The 13,512-nt window shown below is 50.1% G+C and overlaps 1 protein-coding gene across 1 annotated transcript in view; it reads left to right on the top strand.

The window, feature by feature from the left end:
- Window positions 1–4,587: 4,587 nt before the first annotated feature.
- Fat2 (FAT atypical cadherin 2) overlaps window positions 4,588–13,512 on the top strand; it is a 58,830-nt gene continuing 49,905 nt past the window's right edge. Inside the window, exons 1-2 of the mRNA XM_055602859.1 lie at window positions 4,588–7,846; window positions 12,219–12,533. Of these exons, the coding sequence (XP_055458834.1) occupies window positions 4,588–7,846; window positions 12,219–12,533 (3,574 nt within the window). The remainder of the gene's footprint in view (window positions 7,847–12,218; window positions 12,534–13,512) is intronic.

Below are 13,512 nucleotides of genomic sequence, written 5' to 3'. Positions count from 1 at the left end.
CAGATCCCATGGCATTGTGTTACAGAGGAGCAGATGCAGGATCCGTTGGGGAAGGGCAGAACACGATAGCTGAAACTCTTCTGATCCACAGACCCACTGTTAATAGGATGAGCCTGTCCCTGAGGCATGCTGGCACTGGGTGATATCAGAAACCAGGTGGAGGAGGGAGCCAGGAGAGGTGGCTCGGCGGTTAAGAGCACAGGCTGCTCTTCCAGAAGACCGGGTTTGATTCCCAGCACCCATACAGCAGCTTTACCACTGTCTGTAACTCCAGTTCCAGGGGACCTGACATCCTCACACAGATATACATGTAGGCAAAACACCAATGCACATGAAATAAAAATAAATTATTTAAAAAGACAGACAGATAACAACAACAACAAAAGGGCTCACACCTGTGCTCTCACTGACTTCATTCTCATCAATTTGGAAAACTGATGATCGGTGAAGGCAGGCCATTACCTGAGGCCACACAGCTTGGTCCCCCTTCTGTGAAGTGGAGCTGGGAGTCACACAGAGGCAGACGGATTCATACATAGATCCTCATAGGGTTTTATTCATGAACAGATGTGTGTGACTTGATGTCTGTACGTGATAGTCAGCCCCACTGCCTGTGTCCCCTTTCTGTCTGTCTGGGCCTGGGGAAGTTAGGGAGCGCCAAGCCCCACCCCAGACAAGTACCTGCTAGCAGCTTCCCAGAAGAGCATGGAGTAGGGCCAGCAAGCTGAGAGTTCCTGCAGTGATGGAGTGCAGGCCTGCTTCCTGTTTCGCCAGGGCACAGTCTGGACTCTCTCCAGGGATGTCAGTGGCCTCACCCGTCCCCGGCTCTGATTCGTTGAGAACTAAGAATAAATGACACTCACCAGGTTGTATGCAGATAACATGTGTGTTCATGTTCAGTTTTTCTTCATTGTCATAAAACCTAGTGGGTAAGAGGCTCTTACCAGACCATCTTCCAGACAAGAAGAACAAGGTTCCCAGAGGTCAAGCAGCAGGCTCAGCAAAACCGTTGGCTGAGGGACGGCGCTGAGACTAGGGCCCTGAGGAAACAGCATCACTTTCTCGTGGTCCAGTTGGAGGAAAGTCCCTGGCTGTCATCCTCACTCTGTGACTTTGGGCAAATCACTTTCTTCCTCTGGGATTTTATTTTTTTCCCCTTCTGTAAAAAATTTTTTTTATCTTACTTTTAATCATGTGTATGCATGCGTGTCTATATGTGGGTATGTGTTCATGAGTTCTGGTGCCGCTGGAGGCCAGGAGAGGGTGTTGGGTCACCCATGATCAGAGTTACAAGTGACTACGAGCTACCAGATGTGAGTGCCGGGAACCAAACTCTGGTCCCCTAGAATTTTGTCGAGTGCTTGTGACTTCTGAGCCATCTCTCCAGCCCCATATTTTCCCCACTCTGAAAGGAGCAGACCAGCTCCAAAGGTTCATTCCAATTTTCTTCTCTCAGGACTCCACTTAGGTCCAGAATCTGCCGCTATTTTCAGCCGCTATCAATTGAGCGGGGTGAGTACACAGTACTGATCCCTGTGCACACTGAGGCTCCCACCATGAATAAATAGCACAAACCTCATGTCTTCGTGGAACCCGGTGTCCAACGGGGCAGGACTGTCATTGGGCAAACGGGGTGATGAGACAGACCCTGAAGTGCCATACGTGGTATTGGGGTGGGGGGCGGAGGCAACAGGAGATGAAAAGCAGATATCAAGAAGGAGCAGATCCTTCGAGAGGCTTAAGTTAGGGAAGCCACGGAATCCAAGGTCTTGGGGGTATTCAATGTGTTTGCAGAGAGAAAAGGCGGCCCCAGGACATCAGGAGCTCAGGGAACGGTGAGACAGCACCATCAGGTGGTTCGGGACCTTTTGCGCTATCCTAAGGTGATAAGATCGTAATCTAAGAATTATGGGAAACTTAGAAAGAATTTAGCTGGTAAACGATAGGAAGATATGAAGCTCTCTCCTGGGTGTGGGAGGCTTGGAGGGTGAGACAGGGAGGCCTGGGTGCCTCTGCGCCCCGAGAGCACGCTCACCTGTTGGGACCAGGTCCCAGGAAACAGCCACGTGTAGGCACAGTGCCCTCCCTTCATAGGCTGCCTGCCCACTGTGGCTGTATGTGGGTCCTATACTTTGCATGTGGGCACATGCCTCGTGCTACCACCCCAGGGTGTATCTCTCCGCCTCTCATCCCCCAGGGAGACCCTGTGACCACCTCATCCCCACAGTGCATCTTAACGGGGTCGGCTTGGCGCCTATGCCGGCTCAGCCTGCTCTTGTTGGGACCTGCCCATTGCCGGTGCTGACCCAGGGGAACAGGAAGCGCCCTGCACAGCGGGGCAAGCAGAGCAGCCAGGGCGGGCTGCGAGCACCTGGATCCCTGAGCTGAGGCTCCTTTACTGGAGTTAAGGGCTCTTTCCTCCTGGGAGTTCAACTTCAGAGACCGTAAATCCTGTGAGAGCTGGGACCTGAGTGATTCAGGGTCCCCTCCTGGTTGAGGGGACTAGGGGTGGGTTCCTGTATGGCTTCTGCCTCAGCTGCAGGACGGACTAAGGTAAGAACGGGGTGGGGAGGGGGTGAAGGTTGAGAAACACTGATTATGGGACCCCCCCCCCCCCCAGGTGTGGGCGTCTGCTTCTTTCCTGCATCCTTTTGCTGAGGTGCTTGAACTCCAGGTACCTCAGACTTTAAGTCTTTAAGCGCCAGGCTGTGGTGGTGAGGCTCGCAAGGTGGGCAAGATCCTGCCCCTCTTCTGTCCCAGGCTTCCAGAGCCAGGGTCAGGTGGGCTTTTCCGTTCCCGCCTGCCTCCGTCACCGAACATTTCCTGCAGGCTGTCAGGGAACCCTGTGCCTTGTTCGCTGAGGACTGAGTAGAGGTGGCGCCCTCCGCCTTTCCCCCTTGCCCTGGAAGGTTAACTCTTCGGTGTCTTTGAAGAACAAGATAACCAGAAAAACGAGTCTGTCCCGTCTTACCCAGGAATGCTCCGCACATGGCCCACAGCCAGGGTGTTCCTGGGAATGGGGTTCTCAGGGGCAGACTGGGCTCCAGCCCTCACACGGGGCTCCCAAATCGGCTCCTACGCCTGGTTCTCTGGTGCGGGCTCAGCTCTGTGGGACCCAGCAAGTGAGTGGCGAGGACAGAGGAGTCCGGAGGTTAGTTCAAGCAGAACCAGTTCCTCAGACCATGTGAGCTGGGGAGGGCTGCATCCCCAGAATGAGGCTCTTTGCCCTTTGTACACGAATGCAGAGCCAGTTTGAGGTCCATTTTGCTGAGTCTAGGAGTTTCCTACCTGGAGTTAAGCTCTGCTGTAGGTAGGGGTGGGCTAGGTGTCCCACAGAAGCAACCCAGCCTGGGTTGCTTCATCCAGCTCCTGCTTTTGCCTCTTGATAGGTGCAAGGCCCTGAGCTCAGCCTTCCCATTATTAATAATGGCTAAGCTTGTTAAAATGTACCCCCTACTGGACCCCTGTTGTGTCACTCACCTCCATTTCTGCCTTTAATTTATACAATATTGCTATGACAGAGTTCCCGCACTTTTGTTGTTGTTGTTGTTAAAATAAGGTGTCGTGTTGCTCAGCCCAGCCTCAATACATAACCGAGGATGACCTTGAACTTCTGATCCTTCTGTTTCTGTCTCCTGTGTGCTGGGATTACAGGCATATACCTTCACACGGGGAGTTTCATGTATTTTAGGCAAGCACTCTACTGACTTTGCTATATCTTCAGTCCTAAGTAATACACAGATAGGCGCATTAAATTTTCCTTTTTAGTTATGTGTGTGTGTGTGTTTGTGTGTGGGCGCCTGCAGAGGCCAAAAGAAGGTGTCAGATTCCCTGGAGCTGGAGTTAGATGCAATTGTGAATGGACTGATGTGGGTGCAGGGAGCCTGCCTCTGGTCCTCTGGAAGAGCAGCACGTACTCTTAACCACTGAGCCATCTTCTCCAGCCCCATCTAAACACTATTTATATCCCTGGAAGAAGGAATCAAGGTTCGCAGAAGTCAGGGGCTTTGCTGGGAGGCTACCCGGTTAGCAAATGGGGCACCGGGGCTGAGATCCGGGTAGCCTGGTGCCAGGCCTAGGATCTTGATGGCTGTGCTTGTTTGTAGTCCCTGTGTGAACAGATGAGGTTCAGCTTGGCTCTGGTTCAGCACTGGTCTCCACTGGGCCTTACGAGGAGAAACTGCTAAGCTTGGGTCCTTGGCTAAGAGTTGGAGCCAACAAAAAGGAGCCAATGAGTGCACCCACAGGAGGCTCCTGAGAGGACATTTCCAGCTGTCTGTGTCCTGACACGGGAGGAGTCGGTTGGAAGCTCTGTCCACAGCGATGTGGACAGGTGGACAGGGGGCAGGTGTGACTATACTTTTTATCCTGCACCCTCCCTTGCATTATTGAGGAACAGAGTCTGGATCTGGGGAGATGGGAGGAGGAATAAAAGAGGATAATGAAATGAAAATGTCAGAATCAAACCAGTTATTAAGTACAATTAATATATGCTTTAAAAAAAGAAGAAGAAAGAACCACGGTGGTAGGAGCTGTTTCTTCTCTGACTTGAACACTTTCCGTCTTCTTACTCAGGAGCTTTTCACCATGACGCTTGTCCTGCTGGGTCTAGCCATCCTGTGGCTCCACCGTGTGGCCTGTGAGAAGCCCCTAGAAGAAACCATCCCCCCCTTGGCTTGGCGCTTCACGCATTCCCTGTACAATGCCACCATTTTTGAAAACTCCGCTCCCAAGACCTACGTGGAGAGCCCAGTGAAGATGGGCATGTACCTGGCGGAGCCCCAGTGGGCGGTGAAGTACCGGATCATCTCCGGAGATGCAGCTGGAGTATTTAAGACTGAGGAGCATGTGGTGGGCAACTTCTGCTTTCTGAGAATAAGGACCAAGAGCAGCAACACGGCGCTTCTCAACAGGGAAGTGCGGGACAGCTACAAGCTCATCGTGCAAGCCTCAGACAAGAGCCTGGAGTTCGAAGCGCTGACCCAAGTGGTGGTCCACATCCTGGACCAGAATGACCTGAAGCCCCTCTTCTCCCCGCCTTCCTACAGGGTCACCATCTCCGAGGACACGCCCCTCAAGACCCCCATCTGCAAAGTGACCGCCACAGATGCCGACCTGGGCCAGAATGCGGAGTTCTATTACGCCTTTAATGCCAGGTCAGAGGTGTTTGCCATCCATCCCACCAGTGGGGTGGTCACTGTGGCCGGGAGGCTGAATGTCACGTGGCGAGGGAAGTATGAGCTCCAGGTGCTGGCCGTGGACCGCATGAGAAAAATCTCAGAGGGCAGTGGGTTTGGCAACTTGGCTGCTTTGGTCATTTACGTGGAGCCCGTGTACAGGAAGCCCCCAGCTATCAAGTTAATGGTCCTGACTCCACCAGAGGGTGATGGAGGTACCATCTATGCCATTGTCACAGTGGATACAAATGGCTCAGGAGCTGAGGTGGATTCCCTGGAGGTGGTTGGTGGTGATCCTGGAAAGCACTTCAAAGTCCTCAAGTCCTATGCCCAAGGCAATGAGTTCAATTTGGTGGCAGTCAAGGACATTAACTGGGCAGAACACCTTCATGGCTTCAATATCAGCCTCCAGGCCCGCAGTAGCAGCAGACTCCCACCTCACTCCCTAATCAGGGCTTTCCACCTCCCACCCTCCAAGCTAGCCAACCTCAGATTCCAGAAGGCTGTTTACAGAGTGAATCTCAGTGAGTTCTCCCCTCCCGGAACTCGAGTGGTGTTAGTGAAGGTCGCCTCGGCCCTCCCCTCTTTGCGATACATTCTAAAGCCATCTTCTGGGAGCACAGCGTTCAAGTTGAATGCTCGCTCGGGTCTGATCACCACCACGAAGCTTGTGGACTTCAATGACCGCAGCCAGTACGAGCTCCATGTGAAAACCTCCCTGGGCCTGGCCACCACCACCGTGATCATTGATGTTGTGGACTGTAACAACCATGCCCCAGTCTTCAACAGGTCCTCCTACGAAGGTACCTTGGATGAGAACATGCCTGCTGGCACCAGTGTTTTGACCGTGACTGCCATAGACCAAGATCATGGGGATAATGGGCATGTCACCTATTCCATTGCTGGCCCCAAAGCTGTGCCGTTCTCTATCGACCCTTACCTGGGGGTCATCTCCACCACCAAATCCATGGACTATGAACTTATGAAGAGAATTTATACCTTCCGGGTCCGGGCATCAGATTGGGGGTCTCCTTTTCGCCAGGAGAAGGAGGTGTCCGTTTCTCTGAGGCTCAAGAATCTGAATGACAACCAGCCTATGTTTGAGGAAGTCAATTGCACCGTGTCCCTTCGTCAAGATGTTCCAGTCGGGAAATCGATTATGGCGGTGTCTGCCATAGACATGGATGAACTTCAGAACCTAAAGTATGAAATTGTGTCTGGCAATGAACAAGACTATTTCCATCTCAATCATTTCTCGGGGGTGATATCTCTCAAACGCTCTTTTATGAATCTCACGGCTGTTCGGCCCACCCTCTATTCTCTGAAGATTACAGCCTCTGATGGCAAGAACTATGCCTCCCCCACCACTCTGAAAGTCACTGTGGTGAAGGACCGTCACTCTGAGGCTCCCGTACAGTGTGATAAAACAGGAGTGCTGACCCATATCACGAAGACCATTCTCCAGTCCGCAGGGCTGCAGGACCAAGAGCTGGGTGAAGAGGAATTCACTTCCCTCAGCAGCTATCAGATCAACCATCATGCCCCCCAGTTTGAGGACCACTTCCCCCAGTCCATTGACATTCTGGAGCAGGTTCGCACCAACACCCCCTTGGCCCGCCTGGCAGCCACCGATCCAGATCCTGGCTTTCATGGCAAACTGGTCTATGTGATTTCGGACGGCAACGAGGAAGGTTGTTTTGACATCGAGCTGGAGACGGGGCTGCTCTCGGTGGCAGCAGCTTTGGACTATGAGACCACCAGCTTCTACGTCCTCAATGTGACCGTGTACGACCTCGGCACTCCCCAGAAGTCCTCCTGGAAGTTGTTGACAGTGACTGTGAAAGACTGGAATGATAACCCACCCAGGTTTCCCCCAGGTGGGTACCAGCTCACGGTTTCTGAGGACACAGAGGTCGGGACCACGATCGCAGAGCTGAAGACAACGGATGCCGACTCAAAGGACAACAGGCGGGTTCGCTACTCCTTACTAAGCCCCACCGAGAAGTTCTCTCTCCACCCGCTCACTGGGGAACTGGTTGTCACAGGGCACCTTGACAGGGAATCAGAACCTCAGTACATACTCAAGGTAGAGGCAAGGGACCAGCCCATGAAGGGCCACCAGCTCTTCTCCGTCACCGACCTGATAGTCACCCTGGAGGATATCAATGACAACCCTCCCCAGTGCATCACAGAACACAGCAGCCTGAAAGTGCCAGAGGACATGCCGCTTGGGACTGTCTTGACATTCCTAGATGCCTCTGACCCTGACCTGGGTCCTGCAGGTGAAGTGAGATATATCCTGGTGGATGATGTCCATGGAACCTTCCGGGTGGACCCGATGGCTGGAGCGCTGAGTCTGGAGAAAGAGCTGGACTTTGAGAGGCGGGCTGGTTACAACCTGAGCTTTTGGGCCAATGACAGCGGGAGGCCGCTAGCCCGCAGGACCCTCTGCCACGTAGAAGTGCTAGTCCTGGATGTAAATGAGAACCTCCACTCTCCCCGCTTTTCATCCTTCGTATACCAGGGCCAGGTGCAGGAGAACAGCCCTGCAGGGACCCAGGTGATGGTAGTCACAGCCCAGGATGACGATGGTGGCTTGGATGGAGACCTCCAGTACTTTCTGCGGGCTGGCACTGGCCTGGAAGCCTTCAGCATCAACCAAGACACAGGTACTGCAGTGAGGTACACGGGGTGCCAGGGCCTGGAGGACAGTGGGCTGAAGGGGAGACACAGGGACAAGTGGAGATTTACCCTCCTGCTCCTGCTAATTTAAATATATCTTTAGGAGAGTTTTCCTGCAGTTTTTTAAATATATAGGCTCACACAGATATACACATGTTATGTGTAAAACGCATATTATATGCATACAGTAAACATACATATACCACTTCTGAAAGTGGTACATGATGATTGCGCATTTCTTTTTTCCTTTTTTTTTTTAATTTTTGAGGCTATAATTTACATTTCTCCCTTTCCTTTTCTCTCCCCCAAACTCTCCCATATATCCCTCCTTGCTCTCCTTCAAATTAATTGCCTCTTTCTTTTCTTTACTAACTGTTACTCAATGCATTTACGTACGCGTACATACACGTGTGTTTCTAAATATGACCTATCCAGGCCATACAATGCTACCTTTATGTATGTGTGTGTGTTTACAGGGCTGACCATTTGCACTGGACAACCAGTTGTGTGCTTTTCCCTGGGGAAAGCCACCTCTCCTGTTCCCAAACTTCCTTGGTTGCCTATAGTTGTGTGCATAGAAGCCTCATGGCTTTCTCTCCATGCAGTTTGGTGTGTATGCTCATTGGTGTCCGTATGTTTGGGTGGTCACGTTGGTGAGACCCTATGGGTGTAGCTTCTGCTCTAACTAGAAATCACGATCTCACAGCAAACTCTTACAAAAGTTTCTCACAGCAAACTCTTACAAGATCCTTACAAGTTGTCCACCCACCCAATCTTCTTTCCCTGAGCCTTAGGTGCAGGACTGTTTTATAGATGTATCCACTGGGGCTGAGCTCCACAACTCTGGATTTTGGTTGCTTGTGGTTTTCTGTAATGGCCTCCATCTATCGCAAAGAGAAGCTTCTTTGATGATGGAAGAAGACTGCATATCTGTGGGCAAAAGGACAAGTGCCTAGATTGTTGTTAGGGATTATGCTGGTTTAGTAAATTAGTGGTTGTAGCTTCTTCTCCAGTATCTATGACTTCATCATTAGCACTGAGTAGCTAGGTTTCCAGAATCAAGCATGGCCTCTCTCTTACTGAGCAGGTCTTAAGTCCAATTAGAAGTACGCTTGCCACTCTTAGGGTTACCGTGCCACGACGTTTGCTGATGTGGTTCACAGGCATCATAGCTGGGTAGGACTGTTGGTTGCCTCCCTCCTTCGGAAGCTTACACGGTGCCTTCTGGTGCCATGAAAGCTAGTGCTCAGGGAGGAGGCTTTCAGGTCCGTTCCAGCTCAGGGGTCTCCGGGCCCAGTTTTGGAGGTGCATGGTGTCTTCAGCAATAAGGACTTACCTTTCACCTTTGGGAGGTAACCAAGGGCAACAACAATAGAGTGAATGTTTTGAGAGTCTCTTGGACAGCCCTGGCCAGCAATTCAAAATGGGGCTTCTTGTGTCTGGTGCTGGGTTTTGTTGTTGTTGTTGTTTGTTTGTTTGTTTAGATGGTCTTTGGCTCTTGGAGGGAAACCCATCAGTCCAGATGACAAAGGTTCATTAATACTACACATGAATATTTATACACAGAATTATGTTTCCTCAGGTCACTTGTACCCTGCTATGCCTCTTGGCCCGTCCCCTACCTTCTTCTGTATTTACCCTCTCCCCTCTCAAAGAAGCTCCCCCTTTCCCATTTCTGGGATCAGATCATGGGCACACTGCTGTTCCCCACTCTATTGCTCTCCAAGCCCCATATCCTGGCACCGATCTGGTTTTGCTCTCTTGGCTTTTGTGGTTACTATAGGCTATGTCCCCACATAAGAAGGTTTGGAGCTCGGAGCCTCCAATAAAAGAGAATGTGAGACCTTTGTCCTCCTGGGTCTGGGTTAATTCAATTTACTTCCACTTACTTGCAAAGTTCATGATTTCATTTCTCTTGACAGCTGAACAGTATCCCACTGCATAATATGTATCACATTTTCATTATCCATCCATCAGTTGTAGGACCTTTAGGTTGTCTCTGTTTCCTAGCCACTGTGAATAGAGCAGCAACAAACATGGCTGAGCGAGAATCTGTGGATAGGATGTGGCGTCCATATGACAGGAGTCATATGCCTGAGTCATGGAGCAGATTTATTTTAGGTTTTTGAGAAATCTCCACACTGATTTCCATAGTAGCTGTACCAGTTTGCAATCCAACTAACAGTGAATGAGAGTATCCTTTTCTCCACATCCCCTCTAACATTTGCAGTCAGTGGTTCTGTTGATCTTTGCCATTCTGGCTGGCGTTAGATGAGAACACAAATGTTGTGCTGATGTGCATTTCTATAATTTCTAGGGATGATGAGATTTTTTTGAGATATTTCTTAGCCATTTTTTTTCTTCTTTTGAGAACTCTTTGTTCAGATTCCAGGCTCATTTTTGAGTGGGTCATTTAGATATTTTTAAACTTTGTGGGTTTTAAAAACTTCTTTATATATTCTGGATATTAATCCTCTTTCAGATGTACAGCTGGCAACGATTCTTTCTCATTCCGGGTTTCCTCTTCACCTGGCTGATTGTTTCTCTGGCTGTGCAAAAGCTTTGTAGCTTTACAAGTCCCACTTGACACTGTTGGCCTCAACTCTTGCGAACGGGAGTCCAGTGCAGGAGGTCCATTCCTACAGTTGTATCATGTCGGGGACTGCGTGTGCTTTCTTCAGAGAGTTTTGGCGTTTCAGGTTTCAATTTCAAGTCTTTGGTTCATTTGAAATTAGTTTTGAGGCAAGGTAGTAGATAAGAGTGTAATTACATCCTTCTGCACAGGGACCCTCAGTTTTCCCAATACCATTTGTTGAGGATGATTTCTTTTCTCTAGCATATGTTTTTGGCATTTTTGTCAAATATTAAACAGCTGAAGTTACACATATTCACGTTTGAGTCTTTGTTGTGGTTTCTTTGGTTTTCATGTCTAGTTTATGTCAATGCCATATTCTTTTAGTACTACGGCTCTGTAATATATCTTAAGGTCTGAAATTGTAGTTTGTTTCCGGGGTGAAGGGCAGAGTCATGTGGCGGGAAGAGTATTCTATTTAGTAGACTTTAGACCCAGCTCTCTCAATTTCTCTTTCCTCCTCCTCCTCTTCTTTCTCCTCCTCTCCTCACTCTTCTCCTCCTCCTGTCTCCAGGGTTTCTCTGTGTAGTCCTGGCTGGCCTGGAACTCTCTATGTAGACCAGGCTGGCCTCAGTCTCACAGAGATCCACCTGCCTCTGCCTCCCAAGTGCTGAGATTAAAGGTGTGCACTTGCTATATAATCTTGACCAAATTTATGCTTCCTCTCTGGGCCTCAGTTTCCCCATTTGTTGCCTCTGGCCTACTCTGCTCGAATTGTGAGTTTAGACCCTGCCCCCTTGTGCAGATCTCATCAGCTGAGAGTGGCCAGTGAGAACAGGTATGGATGAGCTTCTTGTGCTGCTATCAGAACTTCCTATTCTAGATCTGAGCTGGCCCTTAGAGGCAATTTGTAGTGTAAACGAGCTGAAGAATGGATCTAAGCCCCTAAAACCATGAAATGACAAAGCAGGGACCAGAATGTATTCCTCAAACCTCCAACCTTTAACTTGAGGATCTATCAGGATTTAAGGACTGACGGAATCAGGTGAAGGCCAGCTTTAGGACATCCCATTTACAGAATGTGAAGTGACTAGCTGGAACTTGGGTTGAAGAAGTTGGTGGACACTAGAAAACTTGCGCTGTCTTCTGGAAGCCTTGTATACTCCCACATGCCAGAAGCTAGGGTCCATTTTAGCTGAGAGGTCCTATTAAATGGACATCAGCTCTCGCTGTGTCCAACTTAGCATCTCTCAGCTCATACCAACAGCCCTACCCTCTTTCCCTGGATTGTCTGTCAAAATGTTTTTCACAATACAGATCGGTAGATGCTGATAGGATCATTTTTCTTTTTCTAATTTCTTTTTTTTTTTTGTGCGTGTGCCTATGTATATCCGTATATGCATTCAAAGGTGTGTGCACTGTGCATACATGTGTGAGTGTGCCCATAGACGTGTCGGCAGGCACACAGAGGCCAGAGGTTGATATTAGGTTTCATCCTCTATTGAGCTCCACTTCATTGTTTGCGACAGTCTGTTCCAGAACCCGGAGCTCACTAATGCAGCTAGACCAGCAGCCAACAAGCTCCACAGACTCTTCTGTCTCTACCACCCCTTCTCCCTAGAGCTGGCGTTATGGGCGCATGCCACCATTATCTAGCTTTTATACGGGTGTTGGAGCTCTGAACTCAGGCCACCATCCTTGTACAAGCAGACACTCCACTGAGCCATCTCCTCAGTAGGGCGGTTTCTAAAGCCTCTGAGCATTTTTGGATCACTTGCTGTCCTCAGGAATGCTCGAGACTCTGGCACCTCTGGATCGGGAATTCGCACCCTCCTACTGGTTGACGGTACTGGCTGTGGACAGGGGCTCCATTCCTCTCTCAGCTGTCACCGAAGTCTACATTGAGGTTACAGACATCAATGACAACATACCCCGCATGTCGAGACCCGTGTTCTACCCCTCTGTCCAGGAAGATGCCCCCTTGGGTACCTCTGTGCTTCAGCTGGAGGCCTGGGACCCAGACTCCAGTTCTCAAGGGAAGCTGACCTTCAACCTCACCAGTGGGAACCACATGGGGTCCTTTGCCATTCATCCGTTCACAGGTGAGGCTCGGAAAGCTGGAGGGCCAGATCTACAACATGGTTCTTGGGGTGTTCCTGGGGTGGCACCAGCACCACCCGCAGACAGGTGGGAAATGCCAAATCCACATTCTGAGGGTGGACTCCAGAAATGTATGTTTTAACGACACAAGCGTAGCAGCCTTATGGGTGCCAAAGTGGAGATACTTTTCAACAAGGCCCATCTCCCTCCACAAGAAAATGAGAAGAACTTTTTTAAAGTCTTTCTTGCCTCGGGGTCCAACGCGTGACCCAGAGGTTAGTCAAGCTGAGGTTAGTCCAGGCCTCCGGATGCTCTCAAACTCACCCTTCTCCCTCGTCACACCAATGGCCAGAGCATCACTGGCCATTTATTCTACTTTCTTTCTGGTGCTGTGGTAAAAACATCTGATCAGAAGCAGCTTAGGGGAGAGAGGGGTTTATTCACTGAATACACTTTTTGGCTTATACTTCCAGGTCACACTCCATCCATCATTGAGGGAAATCAGGATAGGAACGCAAGGCAGGAACCATGGAGAAATACTACCTATCGGCTGGCTCTCTGACTTGCTCATGGGCTCACACTTAGCTAGCTTTCTTATGCAGCCCAGGACCACCTGCCCAGCATCAGTTAACTATCACGCAAACCCTCCACAAACTCACAATTTGATCAAGGCAATTTCCCAGTTGAGGCTTTTCTTTCAAATGACTCTATAAGGCTGGGTCAAGTCAAGAGCTGATGCCAACCAGGGCAGTCCAGATCACAGACTAGCCTAAAACCTGCCCAGTAACAATTGCGATCCCACCCACCCCATCAGCCTTATCACAGGCCAAGGATGAAAGAAGGTTCAGAGGAATCCAGGGGTCACCCGTGCGGCCGTGAGCCATGGGGAGCCCCTCCCCCACTGCAAGATATTTGATTTGACTCAGAAACTTTAAGCTTGTAGAAATTTGTGTGCTGGTAGCCCACATTGGCAAGTCGCAC

Source organism: Psammomys obesus, unplaced genomic scaffold, assembly GCF_907164565.1.
Source record: "Psammomys obesus unplaced genomic scaffold, mPsaObe1.curated_primary_1811, whole genome shotgun sequence".
Lineage (NCBI taxonomy): Eukaryota > Metazoa > Chordata > Mammalia > Rodentia > Muridae > Psammomys > Psammomys obesus.
Note: the sequence above shows the minus strand (reverse complement) of the source record. Positions and strands in the feature narration are given on the sequence as shown.